The sequence below is a fragment of the Diorhabda sublineata genome, chromosome 7, assembly GCF_026230105.1.
Source record: "Diorhabda sublineata isolate icDioSubl1.1 chromosome 7, icDioSubl1.1, whole genome shotgun sequence".
Classification (NCBI taxonomy): Eukaryota; Metazoa; Arthropoda; class Insecta; order Coleoptera; family Chrysomelidae; genus Diorhabda; species Diorhabda sublineata.
The window spans coordinates 13932300-13958032 of NC_079480.1; the positions used below are offsets into that span (position 1 = coordinate 13932300).

The 25733-nt window shown below is 32.4% G+C and overlaps 2 protein-coding genes across 2 annotated transcripts in view; both read left to right on the forward strand.

Moving 5' to 3' along the window:
• Positions 1-498: 498 nt before the first annotated feature.
• LOC130446694 (protein farnesyltransferase subunit beta) lies at positions 499-5901 on the forward strand. Its single transcript, XM_056783083.1, has 9 exons — positions 499-883; positions 936-1079; positions 1428-1540; positions 1599-1724; positions 1803-1973; positions 2026-2155; positions 3324-3453; positions 3569-3777; positions 5584-5901. The coding sequence occupies exons 1-9, from the start codon at positions 797-799 to the stop codon at positions 5686-5688; spliced, it is 1215 nt and encodes a 404-aa protein (XP_056639061.1). The 5' UTR covers positions 499-796; the 3' UTR covers positions 5689-5901.
• Positions 5902-7453: 1552 nt separating this feature from the next.
• The window catches only part of LOC130446345 (unc-112-related protein-like), a 52518-nt gene continuing 34238 nt past the window's right edge, over positions 7454-25733 (forward strand). Inside the window, exon 1 of the mRNA XM_056782544.1 lies at positions 7454-7804. Coding sequence (XP_056638522.1) covers positions 7663-7804 — 142 coding nt within the window. The 5' untranslated portion in view covers positions 7454-7662. The remainder of the gene's footprint in view (positions 7805-25733) is intronic.

The window sequence follows — 25733 nt, forward strand, 5'->3', positions numbered from 1 at the left end:
ATGAAGCCCGTCCTGTTCTAATATGTTATCGAAGCTTTGGCGGCTGTGCCGGATATTTCTTGGATGGCCTATTAATTTTTTGTGATTGTTTTTCTTTATCGAAACAATCAAAAAGAAACTTTTTGTTTTTACCACAATCTCGGGATTCAATGGTTCCAGAAGGTGGTTTTGATATATAAAGCAAGAGTCTAACAGCCCTAAGTCAGTGAATGTCGATTAGACGATTTTTCGCATTTCATCATGCTTAAGTAAAGTGAACATATCGGTTAGTTAAGTGTGACGTCATAAAACAAGTCGACAGTTCCAGTTTATTCTTAAATAGAGAAGTTTACATTTATTTTCCTAAGTTTTTGTTGTATCTCATTTTAATGGAACACGAGTTTTATTAAAAGCGCAGTCTAGTATTACTTTGTCTATGATCTCTACTTTAAACTAGTGGCTGTTTCTTTCTAAACTTCATACTACTTTAAAATATAGAAATTATATGACGTCTAGTCTAGTTTTACTATGTCTATGTTTATAATTATCTTCTTTTATAGTCTTTAATTATTTTTTCCTTTTGATAAGGTTCTAATTATCTGTTGATATGTACTTTTTTATCTATATTTTTCACATATCAGACACTATTTAATTAGCATAGTACATCTAAAATTCGATCTAAAATCCTATCTTAGACAAGGAAAGAATCTATAATACATAAGAAGAAGAAGTAAATAGTGTATAAATTGTTTAACTTGCGCTTTACGTCTAATTTCATATATAGAAGATCAAGTTATAAGTTAATTTATGTCAGAATATGGAGTTAAATTTGCGTCCTATATCTACAATAAGAAAACAAACGCTCAATTTTGAAAATTGCCCAACGAAAACTTCAGATGAACAGGTAAAATCAAATGTAACCTAAAAATTTGTTTGGTTGGAATTGTGGATTTCAGATCGATGTTGAAAAATTAGTTTTACGAAAATACGAGGACTTACATACAAGATTAAAGGTTAATAAAAATTTACCCGAACTTCTTAAAGAAAAACACAGGAATTTTTTATATGATAGTATAACTTATCTTTCGTCGTCTTACGAGGTATGTATAATTTGAAACATAATTATCGATTTTTTTTACTATTCCTTCCAATTTCTTGTATCTTACTCTTCCCACTGTTCTCTTTCTCCACTCCCGTATCTCATTTCACCAAAAAAATACAGAAATGTACTTTTTGTATTTAAATTATTATGTATAGGGGAAAGTGGGGAATTATTTTATTTAGTTACTATTTAATTTATATAATTATTTCTCAATTTATGAATACATGTGATTTTTCTACATTTAAACATACCCAAAGTGAAAAGTGTAGTTTAAACAATCATGGAAAATTTAAATATAATGATCCAATCTTTATAAGTTAAACCTCCATTGAGTGGGTTCTATCAGGTTTTAGATGCTAGTAGACCGTGGTTGTGCTATTGGATTTTACATCCTTTATCTCTAATAGGAATACAATTGGATAATAGAAGAAAAAGGGCAGTTGCAAGGTTTTTAGCAAAGTATGGAAAATAATTATTTTTTATTCCAATAGAAAATTATAATTTTTTAATCTTGTAGATGTCAAAGTCCGAAAGGAGGATTTGGTGGTGGACCTGGTCAAATACCCCATTTAGCAACAACATATGCAGCAGTTAACGCGTTAGTCATTTTAGGAACTGAAGAAGCTTTAAATGTGATTGATCGGTAAGTAACTTATTTTATATTACATTAATCAATATATTTGTTGCCATATTTTGTGTGTATTAATTTATTTGTTATCAGTAAAAAATTACAAGACTTTTTATGGAGTGTGAGGCAACCAGATGGATCTTTTGAAATGCACGAGAATGGAGAAATTGATATCCGTGGAGCTTATTGTGCCCTTTCAATCGCCAGTCTCACAGGTATAATGACACCAGAATTATTCAGGAATACCGCGGAATGGATAGTTAGGTAATTAAATGATTATTTTTTCTTAAAAATCCTTCTATCTCCCAATTTTCAGTTGTCAAACTTATGAAGGTGGTTTCTCTGGATGTCCCGGTATGGAAGCTCATGGAGGGTATGCGTTTTGTGGATTAGCTGCATTAGTTATATTGAATAAAGGCCATTTAGTTGATGAAAAAGCTTTATTGGTAAGCCTAAAGTCTCTTAGGTTTTTAGGTTACAGAACATATTGGTTTTGATGAGGTTGTGTATATTTAAAAAGGAGAATTTGGATACAACCTGTAAGGATATGGAAATGGTATATCACAAAAAAATGGATAAGAGAGAAAACAGTGTAGTGTCTTTAATGGTCATTGATATTTGGAAATGGTGCCCAAGTTGAACTCAAAAAAGCAAATTTTTGATTGTTTTGAACTAAAAAAATCTTTTGTAACCAATTAAAACTAAGAAAAACTCATTTTGAGTTAAAAAAGGTGAATTTTTGATCAAATTGAATAAAATCCTAACCTTCTAATAAGAAATAAAATGAGACCATTCATTGTGACCAAATGAATGAAGAAAGCTCAATTTTACATTAAATTAGGCCAGAAAAGCTAATTTTTGACTAAATTCAGTTCAAAAAAAGCAAATTTTCTATCATTTCAAATTCAAAAATGAGTTTCGTAACTAATCAGGACCAAAAAAAAACCATTTTTGACTAAATTAATGGTGAGAAAGTCCAGATTTATTAAAGCGTTGGAGAAAAGCCAAATTTTTACCAAATTTAACTAAGAGGCCCTCTTTCGACTAAAATAAACTTGAAAACCCATTTTTTTAACCAATTAAAATAAATGAAAGTAATTGTGACCAGATTATACCAAAAAAACGAACCGTACCAATTTGAACTACAATGAGACTATTTTTAACCAAACTAATCTAAGAAAGGTCAATTTTTTCGTGAATTAGGCCAGACAAGCCACTTTTTGACCAAACTATTTTCGAAAAAAACCACTTTTTGACCAAGTTGATTGAAAATTAAAAAAGTACAAACAGTTTGATCGGTCAATTATCTCAATATTTTTGAAATGTCAGGATGAAACGATCATCAAATTACATTGACCCCAATATTAACTTTCAGTGTGTACAGAAATGCATACATCTTATATTTAAACAATTTATTTCTACTTCACCCTATGAAACAAAATATAGTTATTTTTAAAATAAAAATTAACTAATTATTAATAAATAAAAACAAATGTAAAATTATTTTAGTAAATTGATAAACATTACTAGTAAACAATATTTATTAATAATTTTCCCCATTTTCCAACCGAGCCAATCCCAATTCCTCTTTTATTTGTTATATTTGTGTTCCAGAGGTGGCTGGTACAAAAACAAATGAAACTAGAAGGTGGATTTCAAGGTAGAACAAATAAATTAGTCGATGGTTGTTATTCCTTTTGGCAAGGAGGAGCTTTCCCTTTAATTTACTCTCTTCTTCACGCTGGTAATTCAACATTTTCATAATTAAATGTCTACCATATATTTATTAGTACTTTATACATATGCAAAGTAGTTCAAATGTAACTTGACTTATTTATTAACATCTATCTATCTTATAGCTGGAAATACACCAAAAAAACACTTGTTTGATAATGGTTCTTTGCAAGAATACCTCCTTGTGTGTTGTCAGAATCCGAATGGAGGACTTTTAGATAAACCCGGAAGGAATAGGGATCTATATCATACTTGTTATACCATAAGTGGCCTTTCACTATCCCAACGTTTCGTAGATACTACCAGTATATTAGGATCCAAACATAACGAAGTGGTAAGTGACCGAAGTGACCTCTCCATATTAAAAAGAATTAATTTAGGTGCGGAACTCCAATGGAAGGATTCATATCTAGAAGAAAAGATACCGAATTGAGAAAAAACTGCACAAATAACATCAAAATTGTTTCGAGACAAGTAAAAGGAAACGGATTCGTGTGATATAGTTGAAAATATTGATAATTGAGGATTGTATTTTTACCTTGGGAGACTTTAACGAGGTTTCAGATCCATTTTATAGCAGTGGTTGACAAAATTGTTATTATGTCTGACCGTATTTTGTATCGGCACTTCAAACCAATAAATGGCTTGAAAAAGCTATTGTTTAACCAAATGACAAATCAATGGACCAAATGGATAAAAACACCCCATTCGAAGTGGTAAAGAATGACCGCTAATCATGGGTCAATAAAAATATGAAGTGATAAAAACATTTTTTGAAACAATTAGCAACCAAAACCAAATTTTTGAGCAATTTAAAGTCGAAAACCATTTTTTTCAACAGTTAGCAATGAAAAATTTCATTTTTGGCCTAATAAAACTCTGAAAAGTCTTTTATACTAAATTCAATTTGGAGGAGAGCCAATTTTTAATCAGATTAAACTGAAGAGCCATTTTTTACCAATTAAAACTAAGAGGATACGATTTTGACCGAAATAATTGAAGAAAGACCAATTTTTCGTTCAATTGAGTCAACCAAAGCCAATTTTGGAGTTTATTGAAGTCAAAAAACAATTATCAATGAAAAAAGTCTATTTTTGACTGAATAAAACTTGTAAAAGTCTTTTCTACCAAATGGAGTTTGGCCAAACCACTTTTTAATCCCACTAAACTGAGAAGAGCCTTTTTTTGACCAATTATAACTAAGAGGATACCTTTTTGACCGAAATAATTCAAGAAAAGCCGATTTTTCATTAAATTGTACAAAACAAAGGAAAATTTCGACCAAATTGAAGTCAAAAAACTATTTTGTTAAGCAATTAGCAATAAGAAAGTCTATTTTTTGCTAAATTGTACTAAAAAATTATTTTTATACCAATTGGACCTTATAAGTGTCCTTTTTAGACTATATTATCTAAGATACTTACAACTTTGGTTCAATTAGGCCATGACAAGCAAGATTGAACTCAAAAAACTACATTTTAACCAATTAGAACTAAAAAAATTCAATTTTTGACCAAATCATCCCATAAAAGATCTATATTTGAAAAAACATACCAAAAAAGCCAATTTTTGATGAAACAAAAGCTAGAACTATTTTTTAACCAATTAGAACCCAAAAAGTCATGGATATGAATTGTACATAAAATTACACTCGGGGGGCATTAACAAATTTCTGTAAAAAAAACTCGAAAATCATTACCACTTACATTACAAAAAAACCTTAGCAAATCATGTCGATCTGTCATTTTGACATCTAGAAACAACTATTCCTCCAAATTTCAATGCAACAACTCGTTAAAGTCTCCTGGGGTTGATAAATAGGGTTTCGGTGCTTCCCTTTAAAATACAAACTTTAAATTTTCAATATTATTGTCAGTTTAGTTTTCTTTTTTCCAAGGAATACAATTTTCTAACGGAATGTCCAATTCAGCTCATAATTGCGAATATTATGTTTTCATCAATTTTTTTTAATATTGTACTATGATATCATCAATATCGAACCAAATTATGATTCTCTGGTTGTTTTCTCTAAAATATGAGATATTTACAAATATTGTATGAAAATAATCCACAAGTTATTTTAGCTTCAATTAACTCTAATTACACTATGAACATGTATTGAAACTATTTTTCATTTTAGATGTCAACCCATCCCCTGTATAATATCAGACCCGATTTTGTTAGAAAAGCTCTGGTTTATTATAACGGTCTAGGTTTACCAACGGAAGATCAATCGGCAACCTGACACAATGTAAATTCCAGAATATTTTTAATTTTTAAATTTTTATTGAGGTTATGTTTTCAAAAATTGTTTTAGATTTTTTTAATAATAATTGGTAGGTAATAATGAGAATTTTATTATTTTATCCACAATTATGTCATTAAATAGTTACTGTTATTATATTTATTATATTTCGGTAGTTATTTCACTATATTTTATAAAATGACTGCATGGAAATTGTTTTCTTTTTTTTCATATACCTGAATCCTCACCCTCATTCCAAATAAAAATAATAAGATAGATAAAAATAGATTGCAGCATAAAAAGTGATCGGATAAAAACAAAAACATTTTTTTAAATGATATTTCAACTGCATTAAATTTTTAAATACGGACCTGAACCGAAACGAAAATACATAAATTCGTTTCTCATGAATGAAAAGCAATCGAAATAAAAAAAAAGAGAAATTAATCTGATAAAAAGTGATTTAAAAAAAAAGGAATTTAAGAAAAATATTCAATTAATTTTTAAGTACGGATCTGAACCGTTACAAAAGGTGTAAATTCGTATATTATAAATAAAAAGCAATCAAAACAATAAAATAGAGAAAAAATAATTCTGTTATAAAAAATGATTGAATAAAATCAAAAAATTTAAGAAAATATTTTGATTTTTAAATACGGACCTGAACCGGCACGAAACGCGCAAACTCTCTGATTTATGCCACTCGCACTTGTCAATACAAAAGTGAAATATAAATAATAAATTCCCATACCTTAACTACTGTGCACCAATCAAAAAACAAGTAAATCTAACCTCAAACTTTTTATCCATCTGTCAAATAAACTGAACCGAGTTATTTCCGTGAAAAAAAGGTTGGTATTGATTCTGTGAGTAGAGAGGTACATATCTCAATTCATATGATTTTGATAAAATTCAATGATTTCAAATTATTTGATATTTTAGGCAAAAATAGAATACACAAAGGCATCAACCAAAAAAGAATTTAACCTCAATCTTTTCTATCATCTGTCAAACAAACAGAACTGAATTATTTACACAGACAAAATATTATAGAGAGAGCGAGGTATTCTGATTGGATCGAAATGACGTCGAAGTGGTGGGAATGTCAAAAGAAGACAATAATAAGTTTTGAATTTATTGGCGAGTAGAGAGAGATACATTGTGGTAAACCGATGCTCTTTCTCTCGTCCAATAGTATAATTTCATTTATATGCCACTCTATCTTTAATATTTTTTCTATGGTTATTTCCGTAAAAAAAAGGTTGGTACTGAATCGGTAAGTAGGGAGGTGAATTAAAACAAGGTTTTTAATGAAAAGTGGGGTCCATCTTATTTTTGGTTATAAAAAAATCATTCAATCAGAAAAAATTACAAAAATTTTAACTTTTTCAAAACTTGGATAATTCGTCAAAATTGCTCAAATTATAATAATCAATAGTTTTATTTTTCAAATTGTTCATTTTTGTATGTATTTTCCGAAAAAAATTCTTCCAAAAAAAATTTTAAGTAGTTTTCAGAAACAAATAGAAAAATTAATTGTTTTTAGATTTTTTATAGTCAAAAAAATTTTTGACTTAGACAAAATAATAAAATAGACAATATTTCGATTGAAAAATGAAACAGGCCAAAAACATTTTCTTATATAAAATTCTGATTACGAACTGCGTTTAGTATCTAAATATCTAAAAACATTTTCCATAAAAAATATTTTAAATACTGTATTTAATTTCTAAGTACGGACCTGAAGCGATACGAAACGCGCAAACTCGTTATCTGAAGTATTATTCTCTCTTTTATCTCCCATTTTCATTTTCAATTTTCACTTGGCTTGTTAGCGAGCGTTTGCTCCACATTTCCAGTCTTCCAAAATTTGCGTGATGCGTGAAAAATATGTGATTTTGTGAATTCTAACCTAAAAAATAAGTTCTCGTGAAAGTGAAGTGTTAATTATTAAATATATAAAAAAAAACAAATATGTTTGCGAACGGACAAGTCGTAGGAGATGGCACATGGGACCTTCGAGTTTTTGTCACGGATCTTCAAACGGAAAGGTTGATTCGCGTAAAAGGAGATGTTCACATTGGCGGCGTAATGTTGAGGCTGGTCGAGGACCTAGGTTCGTAATTTACATTGTGTGTTAGTTAAAAATAACCATTACTCACAATTCTTGTTCCAAGTTATATAATAAATCTGATAAATTTGCTGATTTATATACGAAACTGTATTATAAACGAATTGTTTTAAACAATCATAACCTCAAAAGGCAATGTAAATTGATCTTTGTAGGCGGGACTATTTCGACGTATCCTAATAAATATGCGAAATAAGTCATTGGGAATTTTTGACCAGGTGTTTTTTGTTTACTTACAAACTGACATATACACAATATTTTTTTTGGAAAAAGTATTAAAAACGAATAATCATTTAAATATTTAAAATATGCAGTCAATTTTAAAACAAACACTTTTGATTTCGAAGAATTTTTGAATGTATATTTTTCGTGGTTTTCTGTTTGATTAAATACAGTAAGATGGTTTATTTAGATATATATTTAATAATAAACGAAATTTAAATATATCCCAATATTAATAAACAAAATACTTAAAGTTCATCTACCTATGTTTTTAAAGTTTTATTTCTTCAATGCAATCCTGAATATATATTGGAATACGTGAAATTACTTTTAATGAAGTAAAGTTGACAAAAAACTAAAATTAGGAGATAATTAGATAACTTTAAATAGACCTGAAAATCATGTTAAAACACTTCAAAGTGAAATAGAAAGCAAACGAATATTAAGTGAAGCCAATTAAGGGAAATGTTAAAAAACCAGTTAGAAGAGTCACAAAGTGGCTTTTGTAATAGAAAAAGTATGTATGACTACGTATTTACATTAAGACAGGTAGCAACAACAACGAGGAGTTAAATTTGAGTGGGAAAAGATGATACACAATCGGGAGACTTTATTACAACAGGGGCGAGTAAAAGGAAAAAAAAAAGATATAAGAATAGTTGTTAACAAATTAAAACCCATTGTTTGACCAATTAAATGTCACTTTTTGATTGAATTGATCTAGAATTATCAGATTTTAATTAAATTGGGTAAAATTTTTCCAAATTAAACTAAGAATAAATGTCTAAAGAAGGTATAAAACTGAGGGGAGTTCAGTGTTGATCGATAATTTACGAAAAGAACGATAAAAAAGTTAAATGGACATAAAAACAGTTGTTGACCAAATTGAACTCGGAAAACCCATTTTATGACTAATTAAAATAGAGAAAAGTTCATTTTTTAATCAAATTGATCTAGAAAAGACAAATATTAATTAAACTGGGTTAATAAAAGTCAAATTTCACTATATTAAACTTAAAAAAATCCATTTTATGACTAATGAAAATTTTTTATCAAATGGATCTAGAAAAGTTAAATTCTAATTAAATTGGGTCAAGAAAAGCGAACTTTCACCAAATTAAACTTGGAAAATTCCATTTTTTGACTAATGAAAATAGAGGAAAGTTTATTTTTTATCAAATTGATCTAGAAAAGCCAAATTCCAATTAAATAGGGTTAAGAAAAGTCAAATTTCACCAAATTAAACTTGGAAAATTCCATTTTATGATTAATGAAAATAGAGGAAAGTTTATTTTTGATCAAATTGATCTAGAAAAGCCAAATTCTAATTAAATTGGGTTAAGAAAAATTTTACTGAATTAAACTAAGAAAGAAACAAAAAGAAGATGGAGGACGTACTGAGTATATTGTTAATCAAAATCATAATTCATGAAATAGAGTGAAAACCAAAGTCAAATGAAAACAAATAGGATAAGAAAAAATTGTTAACCAAAATATATTTGGAAAAATCATTTTTTGACCAATTAAAACAGTTATAATCCCAGCTTAGACCAAATTCATGTATAAAACTTAATTTTGTTAATACATTGGGAGTTGAAAATCCAAATGATACCAAATTAAATTAACAGGAAGATTCTAAACTAGGTATAAAACGAAGGGGACTACTGAGTTCAGTGTTAATCATAACCCAGAAATATACGAAAAAAACGAAAGAAGAAAGTTAAATAGAAATGAATAGGACATAGAAACAGTTGTTGACCAAATTGAACCCGGAAAACCCATTTTATGACTAATGAAAATAGAGAAAAGTTCATTTTTTAATCAAATTGATCTAGAAAAACAAACTTTCACCAAATTAAACGCGTCAGGCACCAAAAAAAAACAGAAGAAACAAAAAAAATCCCTAAACTTGAATGGAACCGTTTGTTTTTTAAGCTGGAGCTTTTTTGTCTTCTACCAATTCCAATGAATATTCATCTCTATAAAAAAATCCGTATCCCATCCAAATATACACAACGAATCTTTCTACCCACCAATAAGTTAACCTAGTTTACCTTCAGTCTCTGAAGACGATAACTTGGTTATCGAAACGCGCGTCATATTGTGTAATTGTGAGTGTTGGTGTAGTGGTAGTGTAAACAGTGAGATGCACGTCCGAAAGATATGACTCCAACTCCAACAAGAGTTCAGAATAACGTGAGAAGTTGCTGGACAGGGAGAAGAAAACTCAAGGCAACTAACCTTGATCCAAAAAGACTCACTACTGGTTCCAAATTAACCGCAACCCGTCTACGATTTGCCAGAGAATCCAACTCATTTAGAGCTATTAGTCTTTGAGATGCTAAAATCAAAAAAAGGATGGAAGTTACAGATTTTATGACGGCGGGTGTGTGACTATAATTCATTTTCTGAACTCAATTAAATGTTAAGATCTTTTGTATTTCCAATATTTTAATTAGAAACATCGATAAATGAAGTATGTTAATCGCTTTTATTTCCGATAATATATATCGCCATTAAGTACACTGATTATAACCCGTTTTTCTATTGATATACTGTTTTTAATATTTCCTGTTTATCTTTTGATAGCCAAATATTTACACAATACACTTCCATGCACACTTCAATACTCTATTTATAATTCAAATTTTGTTATCAAACTTCGCTTACCTTAAAAAGCGTATATTATACAGGGTGTTTTAAAAAAGGTGATCCCTTCTGTACGATAGATAGAAAACTGAAAAATATTTGGGGTACACCATCCGTATTCAAGGTAAAGACACATTTTTTTACGATTTTGCTTTATATACATTTATTTAATAATTATAACAAAATAAATATGAAATTAATCAGCCACGTTATCGGTTTTAAAAATATTCGAATTTAATCGCCAGCGACTAGGGAAAAGTAAGTGTTTGTACTAAAAACGTGATTATAATGGCTAATACTAATATTTTACAGGGGCTATTCAATAATATAACCCCTAGTTACCACAAGCAGTAAAATTAAGTCCTCAATTCAAATCCAAGGCAACCATCAAGATATTAGGAAATATAGTGTGAAAGATACTGGAAGTTACCTCATTTTTCGTTTGTCAGCCGTAGATAACATACAGGGTGGTCTGATAAGAAGTTAATCGATATAGTTAGTCGTTAGTACAAACAATGTCTCGTATTAATAGACACATTATTAATTAACATGATGTGTTAATGTTCTCTCCCTACATATCACAGCAATTTGACAAATAAATTAGTTTTTATACTGTTTCGTTGTTAAGAAAATATTGGAAGAAAAAAGAATTTCGATTGTTTTAGTGGAAAACAAAGAAACCGGTGCAAAGTTAAGTAAATATTATTCTGAAAGTGCTACGTCTTGTGCGTTGAATTGTACCGGGTAGGCAACTGTCAAGAGAACCCACAATATCTAAAATATACGAAACAACGCCCTCTAGCATTCACGTTAATAATTAAATTGCTTAGAATTCATAAATTTTGTATTTATTAACAAAAGATCGTTCAAATTTATAAAAATCGTCTAAGCAGAACTGAACTTTAGGCATCTTTTCATAACAAGGTGTCTACTCTTTCTATGTCTTTTTTGTTATAATTTTTTTTGTAATATAATCCGCTTATGAGCCACCCGGTTCGTGGTTATTATCAAATTTAGCTTATTCCAATAATATGGCTAAAATTAGTCACATTATGCTGATGAGACTAGACTAGACATAGACTTTGATTGAATGAGATAGTAGATTGTATGAAAACAATCTTGCCAAGTGCCTCAATTCGTATGATAGAAAAGTAGAATTTCAATTTCCCTTGATGATGATGATCGTCGATTGAAAGTGCGCAAACTTGCAGACATAGTAAGCATTTCAAAAACTGCTTATTGGACATGAGATAGCTGTGCCGCGTTTGCTCACAACGGAACAAAAACAGCGTCATGAAAATATTTCCATCGAGTTCTTGGTTGTGTTTCACAGAGCAAGGATGAAACTTGGGTCCATCACTTCGCACACGAACCAAAAGAACAATCAAAACAATGGATTGAAAAGGGAAAAACGGCTCCAAAGAAGGCAAAGACCGTTCATCTACAGGCATGGAACTAAAAGTAGCTTGATTTGAAGGAAAAATACATATTTTTTGCATAAATTTTTTTGTTTACTTTGTTGTGCATGATACTTTTGGGACAATCCTCGTACTTTTTTCCCAAAACTCTTTCCTTGCCATCTGAATATCCCTCGTAAGTTATCTATCGAAAAAAACCTACTACGCTATATGATAATTAAACGATGAAATTAATAGATTCAAAATAAATATAATGATTTCAATAAAATTGAAATAATTATCGATTATATTAACATAGATATTTATAAAATATTATGTAAACACCTAGGCCGGTTCCCTGTTTAATGAATAGGTTTTTATTTATAGATTAATAAATGCAAACAAAACAATGAGTCGTTTCTAAACTATTTTTTAGCACGCGCATTTCGATTTCTATAACTGTCGATATACAGATGTTTCTAAGAACAGGTGCGATTACCACCTTAATAAATTCAATTGCATAAAACTTGTACTGAACAAATACAAGTGGGACGTATTACTATTTGCATATTGCAAGGATTGCAATAAGGGGTCGTTATTTAAGAAAGACTGTTTATCTTTGAAGGAATAGGGATATTTATATAGAGGATATGGAGGTTTCAGAATTAGTCCTGATATAGGTGTACGAGGAGGTACCCAAAAATAACCGGAATTATTTTTTAAATGCTATATATTTACAAATATTAACAAAACAACCTTATCCCCTTCAAAATACCCTACATTACAAGTAATACATTTGTCCCAGCGGTGCTTCCACTGTTCGAAACATTATTTGAACTCATCTTTAGAGATGGCTGCAAGCTCCTGTCTCGTTATTGTCTAGATGTCTTCAATGTTTTAAAATCGCCGTCCTTTCATGCCCCTTTCCATGCGTGGATACAAGAAAAAGTCGCACGGAGCTAGGTCAGGTGAGTAAGGTGCGTGGGGCAACGGAACCATGTTGTTTTCAACCAAAAATTGCCTAACAGTGATGGCTGAGTGTGCAGGTGTGTTGTCATGGTGGAAGAACCAGTCTTTTGTTTGCTAAACCGAGCTTCTTTCAGCATTTTCATCGATTCGGGCAGTTGATGGACGTCCAGAGCGAGGTTTGTCATCAATCGACATGTCGCCATCTTTAAATCGAGAAAACCACTCATACACTTGAGCTTTCCCCGTAGTATCATCTTTGTAAGCAGTTTGCAGTATTAAAACAGTTTCAGCAGCGTTTTTACCGAGTAGAAAACAGAATCAGAGCGGCACGTTGTTCACTTAAATTTGCCATCATAAAAAAACGAAGCAGCAGTGAAACAGCACTTGCAAAAACGGTCACTGAACTGGCGACGAGTTGCGCTAGGCAGAAATCAGTACTACAAAAGCTCCACCCATGACAATGCTATTCCGGTAATTTTTGGGTTCAGCTGCTTGTTTGAGACCGTATGAAGGCTCTAATTACCGCGTCAATTTAATCCACCAGCTATTCTTCCGTGTGGAGAGGATATTTGGCTTCTGGAAAGACTTTTTTGAGTCTCGCGTTCCGAGACTTTTTCCTTTGATAGCGTTTTTCCATTAAGGAAAAGTCCTGACGAACCTTCTCGCCTTGTTTGTCATTTAACAGTACCCAAAGTTACCGGAAACAAATCTATTTTCAGGCTCCAAATTACTAAGGCAGTTGCGTTAACAAATTATCGCAAAAAATTGCGGTAAAATCAGCCGAAGTGTGCGCTTGCTTCATGATATTGCCCCAGTCCACGATTTGCAAGGCTACTGTACACGAATGGAGCTTCACGGAGATCGAACACCCACCATATAGCCCTGAGTTGACCCTGGTCCGGCTAGTTTTTGTTCGCAAAGCTAAAGGCCGAGTTAAGGGGTGAACGATTCATCAGCAATGATTAAATAAGACTTTTTGACTAAAGAAATAAAGGAGAATATGAATTTATTTATGAGCTTTCTTTCTGTGTTATCATCAATCCTTGTACCAAATTCTGTTGTAATCATAGAAGTGTCGTACCAAATTAGACAATCTGAGCTCACTAGAATCATTTAGACTATTTTCTCCACCCTCCTTATCATTGGCTCTCCAACGATACTTTGTAGGTCATTAATTTCGAATTTAACTTTGTTTTTCGCTGTATCTTTCAATCGCACCTCGTACTTATTAGCTACGGTGGTTTAGTTCAGCTGCTTGGTGGAGTCCTTATAAAGGCTGTAATCACCGCGTCAACTAAATCCAGCAGCTATTCTTCGATTTCCAAGGCTACAGTACACGATTGGAGCTTCATAGAGATCAAACACCCAATATATAGCCCTGATTTGATCCTGTCCGATCGAAAATTTCACATCATTAATCGGCAGTCGACAATCCGAACTGACTAGAATCATTCCGGTTATTATTTAGTCTCAAACGATACTTTGAAGGTCATTAATTTCGAATTTAACTTTGTTTTTTCGCTGTATTTTTCAAACGCACCTCGTACTTATTATTATTGGATTAGTGGTTTGAACTAGCGATAACCGGCAATAAACATTGAAATTCTTCATACATTGTAATTATCAGCATTGAATAATCACTTGGTATAAAACTACTCAACATTAGTGTAGAGGTTGATAAGATTTGGAATGTTGGAATGAATAAATGCATCTTTAATTAATATGATCGCTTTAATGAAAAAGTCTTGCTACGTAAATTTAAATTTAGATTAACTACTTTGTATTCAACTCGAAACGTATCCATTAGTCTTCATTAAACTAATCAAAATGAACAATAAGTACGAAGTTTTTATAAAGAAAAGAATACGAAAATACGGGAATTGTTTTTATCATCAACCCTTACCTCCACTAGAATTTTTTGTAACGACTTGATAAGGACCTTATCAGGTAATTGCGCTACCAGGTAATGTATAGGTCAGGATAACCTGATGGTGATGTAATTCAGATCAGTATCGAGGTCCTAATCAGGTTTACAATACATGGTTCTGATGAGGATTTTCTTGGACTTAAATTCCCCAAACAAAAAGATTCAGCAGAACGCTCTGCTTTTCTGGAAAATGATGAAGGATACTTACCTTACAATTTTTCAAGTAGTATTCAAAACCCAATGTTTTTATTTCAAAATTTTTTTTCTTTTTAATGTAATTGATCAATTGTTCTATATTGTTTTTTTTTGTTTTTAACTATTATTACAACTTAAATTGGAAAATTTATTTCGTTTTAATAAAGTTTGCTTTGAAGCTCATAACCTAATTATTTTTGTAAGTAAGTCGGTGATAATGAGTGAAAAATTACACATGATTTATTTAGGTGATATAGCTAAATACACATTAAAAATAACTGGGTTGCGTTTTCGACTTTGAAAATTAATTTCAGGATTTTCTTTACCAATGAATTTTAGAGAAACAAAAACTTGTATTTACCTATCAGTTATTATGGAAAATCAGTTAATTTACAAACAGAAAAATCAGTTAATTTACAATGTTTCTTTAATATTTTCATGAAAATATGATCTTGATTGTTTTTTTATTCCCTTTTTGTTCTTTTAGGAAAACATCGATGATTTTCTTCCGATGATTATCGACCATCGATGTTCACTAAATGAAAAAACATCGATGTTTTGTGTATTGATACCCATCCCTACTTTTACCTTTTTATTTCATGGAAAACTTGTCAAATTCACCATAAATTTGTATTGGATTGTCAACTGCTACAGCGCCAGTGTCAACTGAAGTTTCTAGCATAAACTTTGTTTTCTTAGTTTTGAAAATATTATTGATTTGTTTCATGGCCCCGTATCGTGACGACAATTCTTGTATAAATCGATCTATGCCTTCATACATTGACCGACGTATTTCTTCTTGAATTGATAATCCAGTATCATGAGCTGATTCATCCGGCGTCGTTCTTTTTATCTTCCTTTTTCCTCGTTTCTCGATGTTGATGTCCTTGCCATTGCATTTTTGGTATTGTCTACAATCGTCGTTGGTTCCGTCACTAAATACTCATTCAAGGCGTTTATTTTGGTGATTCCTGTATCCAGAGTTATGTTTGAAGAATGCGAATATTGTTGAACTAAATTGACTTCCTCCAGTATAGAAATCCAGAATTGTATATAGGTTAGAAAGGTAAAATCACAAACAGCCGGCAGAACCTGACTTGCTCCTGATCTTGTATCTAGATTTGCTTTTGTTGGATCTTGGAAATGCTCCAAACTACTCACAATTGTTTTCTTTCACAACTTTTACTCGTAATGAGCACTCCAGCGAGTATCCTATAAATTTTTTCCAGTTTTCTCTTTCATTAATTGCCATCTCTGTGTAGATGACCGAAAGGACGAATGTAATTTCTCTAGAGATTTAACAACTAATATCTCAAGGTATCTAGGAGTAGTAATAGAAGACAAAGGAGTAGAAGAACACAATAATTCGGAAGTATAAGATGACTCATGAAGTCAAAATACGTGTCAAGAAAAACAAAAATAAGAATATATAAAACCCGCCGCAACATATTCATGTGATATTAAAAAAGGCAGATGAAGCCGTGTTGGAAAGATGGGAGAGGAAGACACTAAGAGGATTCTACGGAGGAGTACACACAGAAGAAGGCTGGAGGAGAACTAATAAAGAATTTGAGGAACTTTATGGAAAAGCTACAATAAGCTCGTTTATTAAGGAACAGAGAGTAAGATGTCGAGAGACTACCTAGAGAACGGTTGCAACAAAGACCAATAGGGAAAAAGAGAAAGGGACGACCAAGGAAGAGATGGTATGTCTGTGTAATGGAAGACCTAAAAAATAATAATGTTCAGAATTGGAGAGAAAAAGCTTACCATCAGGCAAGAGATTTGTCGTCATCTATTCTCATAAAAAAAGGCTCCTAAACTTTTTTCTTGTGTTTTTATCCAAAGAGGAAACCCTACGAAGGCATAATTTTGGTTTCTTTTTATTGCGCTACCACTAGTTTATCTTACGTTCTGAGAAGGAGTGAGAGGTGATGAGACATTACAACTCATTTGATCGACTTCAAAAGTTCGCTTCTTGTAGGACCTTCCATTAATTTTAAAACTTCGATGGTACTAAGCACATTTTTATGAGGATGCATCGTCAATTTGGACATGAGAAAAATTGTTGCAAAATGGATCACCAAATGTTTGTTGACCAAAAGCGTGCAAGGGTAGAAGCATCGCGTTCGATCTGTGCTCGATTTGAAAACGATTTAGACTTCTTAAACAGAATTGTTACTATGGATGAGACTTGGGTACATTTCTACGATCCAGAAACAAAGCAACAATCGATGGAATGGCGACACTCTGGTTCTCCAAGACCTAAGAAGGTTTGTATTCAAAAATATACTGTCAAAGTTCTTTCTTCAGTTTTTTTGGGATTGCCATGGAGTAATCATGATTGATTTTTTGGATAAGGGTTAGAACAATAACTGGAGATTACTGTTCGACATTACTACGGGAAAAAGCTAAAGAGAAAATACGCGGAAAACTATCCAAATTTCTTTTGTTTTTGCAGGACAACGCCCATGGCCAAGCAAAAAATTCGTGATTTAAGGTTACTAGCATTACTAGAACACTCCCCTTATTCACCAGATGTGGCTCCATCCGACTATCATCTCTTTCCTCAACTAAAAAAAAAAATATAAGGTCGTAAATTTTATTCCAACGAGGAGGTAATAAAAGCTGTGGAGGTCTGGTTTGCAGAGCAAGAATAAACATTTTTTTTGAAAGGTCTACAGACATTGCAGGTTCGCTGTAATAAATTTACCCAATTAAGATGAGAATACGTTGAGGAATAAAATATTTTGACATTGAAATTTTGTGTGGTTCTATAGTAGGCTGAGAATTTTTCAATATATCCTCGTAAACTTTTGTTTCCTTTTTGATCAGGGGAACGCGGAGACATTTGGGGCCCTCCCTGATAGTACGCTACTGAACTTTTGTTTCCAATATTTCATATTTATTGCGATTCATCCTATTTATTATATAAACTTATTGCGTCTTCAATAAACAATGATTTGATATTGGAAACTTGACAATATTTATGAGACACTCTCTATATTTATAAAAAAACATTTGGTACCATGTTTTATAACGTATTTGTCTGGTTCTGAATAACTCCCATCACCATATATTTTTGAAGGCAAACCAGATACACTTTCTTAGATAATAAGAAGATCATTTGTTTGTTGATATTAAACAACATTCATCCTTTCTCGATACGGTGCCGTAATCTCTCAAATATCCCGGAAGGTTTTTTGTGTAAGGGGAAAGCACATATTTTATTTATTTTAAAGTTAAAAATAGATGCTCTCAGGTGAAATTCCTCGGCTTGATTATGTATATTCTATCACCCAGTTAGTTAAAAGTTCAAGGAACGTGTCGTATGGAAGATAAACGAATCACCCTGTATTAATAGTATACAAAAGTTGGTCAATATCGTTAACCTATATACAAGAATTGACGAGACATTACATAACGTTCTAATTTATTTATATCCAGATGTCATAAAACTGTTTAACCAAGTCGAAATGATTTGCTGAAATATCATCGATCATTTTCTGATGCAAGAAATCAAATTGAACGTGTCCGGTTTTAATACCAGCGGTTCGACGACCTGGATTAGTTATAATGGTGATCTATTTATCGAACGAGCACTACCCAGAATTCAGTCACTTAACGTTATAGGTCAAGCTCGAATATGAGAAAATCTGTGTACTAAAGAATAAAAAAATAAAATAACGGGGTTCGTCTATTTGGTTACGTTCGTTTTCCAGGCTATTCTCCTTTCCCACAAAGCAATCGGATTGAGGTCGGGTGATTGTGAGTGCCAAATTCCTTTTTGCACAGCTTCGAGGAATGCATCATGCTGGAAGATAGAAATTTCATGGCCAGAACGTACTACATTTTTCTATAGCGTTCTTTTTTCAAATCCCTTCAATTTTTACCAAGATGTCCAGTCACCCTTCCTCCAAAACATCCCCTAATCATCCCCAAGCCTCATCCATGTTTTACAGACACAAAAACCTCAAACTTTGATTCATCCCTCCATAAAACTCTCTTCCTGCGTCCAGTTTTTGTGTTCTTGCACACTGCAACATCTTAAATTTATTTTGACTTATAAAAGAGATCACTACTACTATTCCAAAAAGACCTGCTTCTCTCAATCTCCTTTTCACCTTTGAAGTCCTTTTTCTGGGGTGTTGAGTGGTCGTGGTTGGTAAGTGTCCAACGTAGCTCGTAACTTAGCAACAGGTAGCATGGAATCTGTACAGTTGCTGCCAAGGTCCTTATTCGGAAGAATTTGTATTGAACAGGATTTTTTTTCATCAGTCTGGCACCTAGTCTCTGTTTTTAGCTCCTAGCCTCGTCTCCACTGGTGGTAGATGGGAAATGGATTAACTTATGTGATTGCGATCCTTTCGAATACTCCACCTCTGCACTGCCTGTACTCATGGCTTACTGATACCTCCATTTTCAGCAGACTTCGTCCTCTAGGAATTGAACTACTGCTATGACTTTTCAAGATGTAGTGCAGAGGTATTTCTCGGTAACTCCTCGTAGATTTTTGTAGGGTTTCAGAACGTCGAAGATAGTCTTTCAGGGCTCTTGGACTTATCTGGCTCCTATCGGTGCTGCTAGCTTTGTCCATTTCATGGCCAAAGAATGTCTATTCAAGTTATGTGCTAAGGACTGCCAGGGACAATTATACGTATTGTTGCCCATAGTTCAGACGGAGGAGTTCTCTAGTTTCTGTTTCTGAGCCTTTGGGGGCAATGGCTTCCAGGCCGGGGCACTTCTTGTAGGATCTGGCTATGCATACTTCTACTACGGGGTTGGTGGGGGCTTTTTCTTCTTGAACGTCTTTGAGGAGGTTTAGGAGGAGAAGTTATCAGTGGCGTTTATTCTTATGGAGAGCCAGTACAATCTCTTCCTTTGCATCGGGAAGGCGAAGTTGATCTGAAAGCTCATTGGATTCCTCTAGAAAGAAGCAACATCAGAGTCCTGTTGTCGTTGTAATGATCGGAGGTAGTGCTTGGCATTCAGTTATGTAGTATCTCCGTTCGAAAACTTGGCGCTGGATACCAGAATGTTTTTTTGTTATTGTAATCCCTTTAGAATAAGACTACTCCCATACCATTGGTTGAGGCTTCCATCAGGAGTATCAGGTCTCGACAAATGGAGGGGCAGGGAGACTTCTTCTTTGATGTTATCGAAAAAGATTTCTGAGGTCTTATTGATTGATTTTTCTTAGCGGAGGTGAGATCTGAGAAAGTGGATGTTTTCACGTTGTTGCTTCTTGGTTGTAGGTCAAGGGTAGCTTTGGATATTTAATACGTGCTTTCTCAGTCGTAGATTGGCTGCCATAAAGTAACCTAGGTGTTCTAGGTGGTCGAAAGCAAACTGGCACTTCTTGAGGGTTACTTGGTAGGGTCGCTTCAAAACTAGCTGGATATATACACTTTGACAAGGATAACGACGAGGGCCATCTGATATAAAATATTATCACCGAAGAGATTGAGACATTTGTCATATCTGCGGACAAGCTTTTCAAAGAAAGTTGCCGCTCATCATCACTATCACTCATGAAGTTTTTCCCATACACACGACTCATTCTTCGATGAATTTCTGCAGCACTATGGCCTTCAGCCTGTAAAAAACGAATCATACTTCGCAATTCACACTTGGCGAGGGTATCAATTATGACGGAAATGTTTACGTAGCTGTAGCACAACGCCGATTGACACCTGAATGTCAATAGCCAGCTAGGATATGGTTGACTAGTTTTGTAAATGTGGGAACTCGTCCGGTGTTGAGGTAAATGAAGTTTTCTACAATCGCGATAGAGTTTTGAGGTACAGAAATAGATCAAATGATGGAAATGAATATTTTCTGTACAAACGCTTACTTTAGAGACTTACCCATAATGAAAACCGCTTCCGTTTGTTCTATTAGCTTAAATAAAGGAATTACATTTTGTACTAGACATTTTTCTTCTGAATCTACTAACTTCCTATGCACGTGCCGTATTTTGAGTTTACTGAATCGACTCGTCCAGTTTATTAAATTGTCCTTGGGTCTATTTCCAGGACGGAATTTTATGTATTTGGACGCGACGCTAACACTTTTATATGACAAAAATTCAAGCGAAACTTAACAATTTTCACGGACAGAACGTTGATCATTATAAAGTTTTTTTTATTATCATAATAAAAGCTACAGAATGTACATTTTATAAACAATAAACCTCGATTATCAATTAGCTTAAACTTATAAAAGAAATAGAATAAAAATACTAAATGACCTAATTCGACTAACTTAATATTCATATTTCTATATTCTCGTTCATTCTAATAAATGTACTTCCAAACCGAATGACCTTTACAAAATCAGATGTCGACCTTGAAGGTTGCTCACCCTTATAGGTCCTTATAGAAAACGATGACCCTGTAAGAAGCGTGAATGACAGAATCAGCAGCTGACAACTACGTAAGTTAAAGCGAGATAAAAGTATCGTACCTTAAGGCTATTATTTTATAATTTGACCGCAAATCGAATTCGTTATGTGGGATTATACAGAGGCGCTTCAAGGATGTTTTGGTAGTACTTTCACCTGTTTATTGTAACACAACGTTCAATAAGTCAAGTAACTAACTAAGATAACACATTTTTTTGCCAAAAATCGATTTTAGTCATCAATTTAATCTCATTCAAGAGCAATAGAATCATTCCAACGCTTCTCTAACTTCTCGATGTCGTGTTTGTCTTTTGCCTCAAAATAAGTTTTGTTCGTTCAATTTAATAATCGTTGCCATCGATTTGTGAATGGGTGCATTGTTTTTGGTGAAGCAGTGGTTTTTTCTTCGACATTTTTCCTTGATTTTGCATTTCTTTACTTTTGGCGATAGTCGATGAACAATACTACATGGGCATCCCAAAACACTGAAGCTATAACCTACTCAGCTGACTGTTGTGACTTTGGACCGGCTGCAGTTCACTCAGATGATGTAATTTTACACATAATCTTTTAAAATTGATGTCATATGGATTGGACAATGGCACCGCCATCTGTGTGTCAGTCACACGACTTATTGAGTGATGTGTTGTATTGTTATGTGATTGGGATATCGCAAATCATGTAATGACGATTGGTATCTGTACAAAATATCATCATTTTGAGATGTAACTGTATTGCAAAATATTATTTTCTATAAAGTTTATAGTCTTCATAGATAACCATCACTTTACATTTACATTAACCATATAGCCCGATTTATCTCTAATTAAACATATACCGAATAAAATTCGTCGTTATACACTTAGCCTTAAATTTTGCAAATAAATCCACATGTTTCTCGGGGCTATTTTATATTTTTTTTCCTGAATCTGTTATATAATCTGCTACTTGCACCTTCAGATTACTATTTATTCATAACTCTGGTTTTTCGTGGGAGAAATTTTGAATCCAAAGAAGATGTTGCAAACACAATTTTCTGCATATATGAGCTGTTGAAAGCCTATCCAGGAAATCATCTTAAAGATACCTCAGAACGCATTTTCAATTACCATCTTTGACTTGCACGAAGATTTCTGTAGAACGCTTTTGGTATTTCCACATCAATTTTCCAAGAATTTAAATCACCAATGCTACAATAATCAGATAAACCTGGTCAAATAACCATGATTTGCACTATACTGGAGATCCAGTGGCCAAGTGAAAGTAATTCAACGGGAGTATGTAGAGTATTTCATGACAAGAGGAACAGTACCAGTTCTTTACCTACTGGTAAACCAGTTAGAACGATACTCATCCTCTATTCTGCTTCTAGTCATTTCTGACTCAGTGACTCTTAAGTTTCGGTACGCCGACATCCACGATTCCTTTTTCTTCTTCAATGTCACCGCTGTTACCGAATTCGCTTGCTAGTTTCGACCGAGCATCCAGCAGAAGGTTTTTGTTCTAATATACCCATGAAACTACATAGAAATACGTGGTGATTTTAATTCTTTCAAAATAAACTGGCAACTTTGGTTTTTCAGACAATTCACGCTCAAGAGGACAAGAAGTGTGTGTAGTTGTACCACAAGTGTTGTTTCCAACTTCGTTCGAATGTTTGACGCAGTCACCAAACTCAACCCTCAATAATTTATCTCCCTAAATCCCCAATAAAAAACCCTAATTTCCCCACAATTATTATAGGTTCCCCCCTATGAAATAAATAAATAACATTGAAAATTATAAAACATCATTAAACAAACAATAAATTTCAAATAATAAATAAATGATTTCATTCTGCAAAATCATTTTTTTAAATATTTTATTCATAAATTATCGAAACAAATCATTTTCTTCAGTTTCTGATTTTTTAAAATCATATGTGTCGTAATTTTTTTCTTTTTATTTATATTTCTTTTCTATTTCTAAATTTATTCAAACACTATACACTACACTAACTCATTATAATTTACTTATCACTACCACTCAACTAATTTATTTAAATTCTTCGTTTACTTTCTTTCTATTTCGGTCTGTTCACTATGACTATTTATTAGAAACTACACTGCGCTACAGAAACTTCATATAAACCAATAAGCGGTTTCTTATTGGGAACATGGTCATGAAACACCTAACCTAACCTAACCAAAGTGGACTAACTTTAATGTATTTAATTTATATATCCCACAAGAAACGAAAACAAATAAATAAATAGACATTTCTAGAAATTATTCAAAAGAAACAATGTAAATAAACCGCCTGCTATAAGAAAACTTTGTCTTTGCCAGCTATATTATGAGCGGTTTCTTATTGTGAACGTGGTAATGAAACACCAAAGTGGACTAACTTCAATATATTCAATATATATATATATATATATATATATATATATATATATATATCCCAAAAGAAACGAAAACAAATAAATAGACCTTTCTAGAAATTATTCAAAAGAAACAATGTAAATAAACTGCCTGCTATAATAAAAACTTTGCATTTGCAAGCTATATTATGAGCGGTTTCTTATTGTGAACGTGGTAATGAAACACCAAAGTGGACTAACTTTAATATATTCAATATATATATATATATATATATATATATATATATATATATATATATATATAAGTCAAAAGAAACAAAAACAAATATATAAATAGACCTTTACAGAAATTATTAAAAAAAATAATGTAAATAAACCGCCTACTATAATAAAAACTTATATAAAACAAACATCAAACGGATTCCGCGGCTTATAAAAAGTATGTTAAATGGGCCGCGCGCTTTCGCCGCATTTTGAATTCCACTGCATATAGGCAGGACCGGTTTCAGGGTGGAGACGCGTTCTTAACAATATAATTTGAAAATTTTTGCGAATGGTTTAAATGTTGTACGTGATCCACCATTCCGTTGTAGTGTGGATCGAACCATAATCAAATTTTGTAACATTTCAATCGATATTCTTTTACGCAACTTATTCTATACAATGTTATATATCGATATTTGAAACTATAAAAATACCCGCAAAAACTAAATTTGGGGGGGAAACCTCTAAGTTGGGAACCCTGCACAAAATCGATTTCCCATAGCCAGGTTGAAAGCAAAATATTCGTCGAACTACCAATCATACCAACGTCCAACGGTGGAAGCATCGTATTGTGGTGACTTTGCAAAGTTATCTCGATTTTGATTTTGCTCATAAAACTTTACAAAACAATTATTTTACGTCGTTTATTGTCTTTTAGATTTTCCATACTTGAAACTAAACTTTTGACAGAGACGTGGACATTTGACAACTGCTAAATTACGAAAAACAATGAATAACATTCTTAGTCAACGCCTACTATACTTGCTAATATTTCTAAAGTCCAATTTGTATATCGAAAATTATTAAAATTAGTTGACTTTTGCCCTTTTTCTCTCAGTATATACGCATAAAAAATTTTAAATTCATTGAAATGGTAACAGAAAAGAAAAGACAAAAAATGAGATATTATGGGTTCTTTTTATTTTTTTTTATGTCATTAACAAGTGGTACATCCTCCGAAATAAGTTGACATCGCGCACCATGTGTTTCAGGGTTAGAATATATAACAACTTTTTTTAACGATTTAAAATAATACAAACACTTTTATTTTCTTATTCATTTGAAAATAATAACGCTTCAATTCATTAGTACTAGCTCGGAATGGTATTGCCCCTTAACATCTTTATAGTACGAGGTTGTATCAATAATTTTCCAGACATACGAGGTGTGGTTATTAAGTCGCGAGACTAACGCTGCTTTGTTTCTGTTTTTAAATCTTCGATTGTTACTAAGAGGGTTGTTTTAAAATCATTCACATCGCCAAGTTTCAACTTGTGCCACCTTCTACAAGCTCCCATCAAACTAAAAATACTTATTAAAAGTTCATTCCGCGTTCCTTGAATAATTCAGTACAACGCTCACTATAACGTGGCGTCTTCAAACTTGAAACGATGCTGTGCACTTTCTAATACATTAGAAAGTATTTTTAAGCAACGAACGCCATCTCTAGGTCAGGCCAAGTACTTTTGGGACCATCCTCGTCGGAAGTAGTCATTGGTTTTTGTAAAATTATAAGGCTTTCTACA

Excerpts from the sequence above, each read along its gene's own strand:
- LOC130446694 (XM_056783083.1), top strand. The coding sequence starts at position 797 with ATGGAGTTAAATTTGCGTCCTATATCTACAATAAGAAAACAAACGCTC. Across the intron at positions 884-935 it reads CGAAAACTTCAGATGAACAG|ATCGATGTTGAAAAATTAGT; the intron begins GTAAAATCAAAT and ends TGTGGATTTCAG. Across the intron at positions 3,778-5,583 it reads GATCCAAACATAACGAAGTG|ATGTCAACCCATCCCCTGTA; the intron begins GTAAGTGACCGA and ends TTTTCATTTTAG.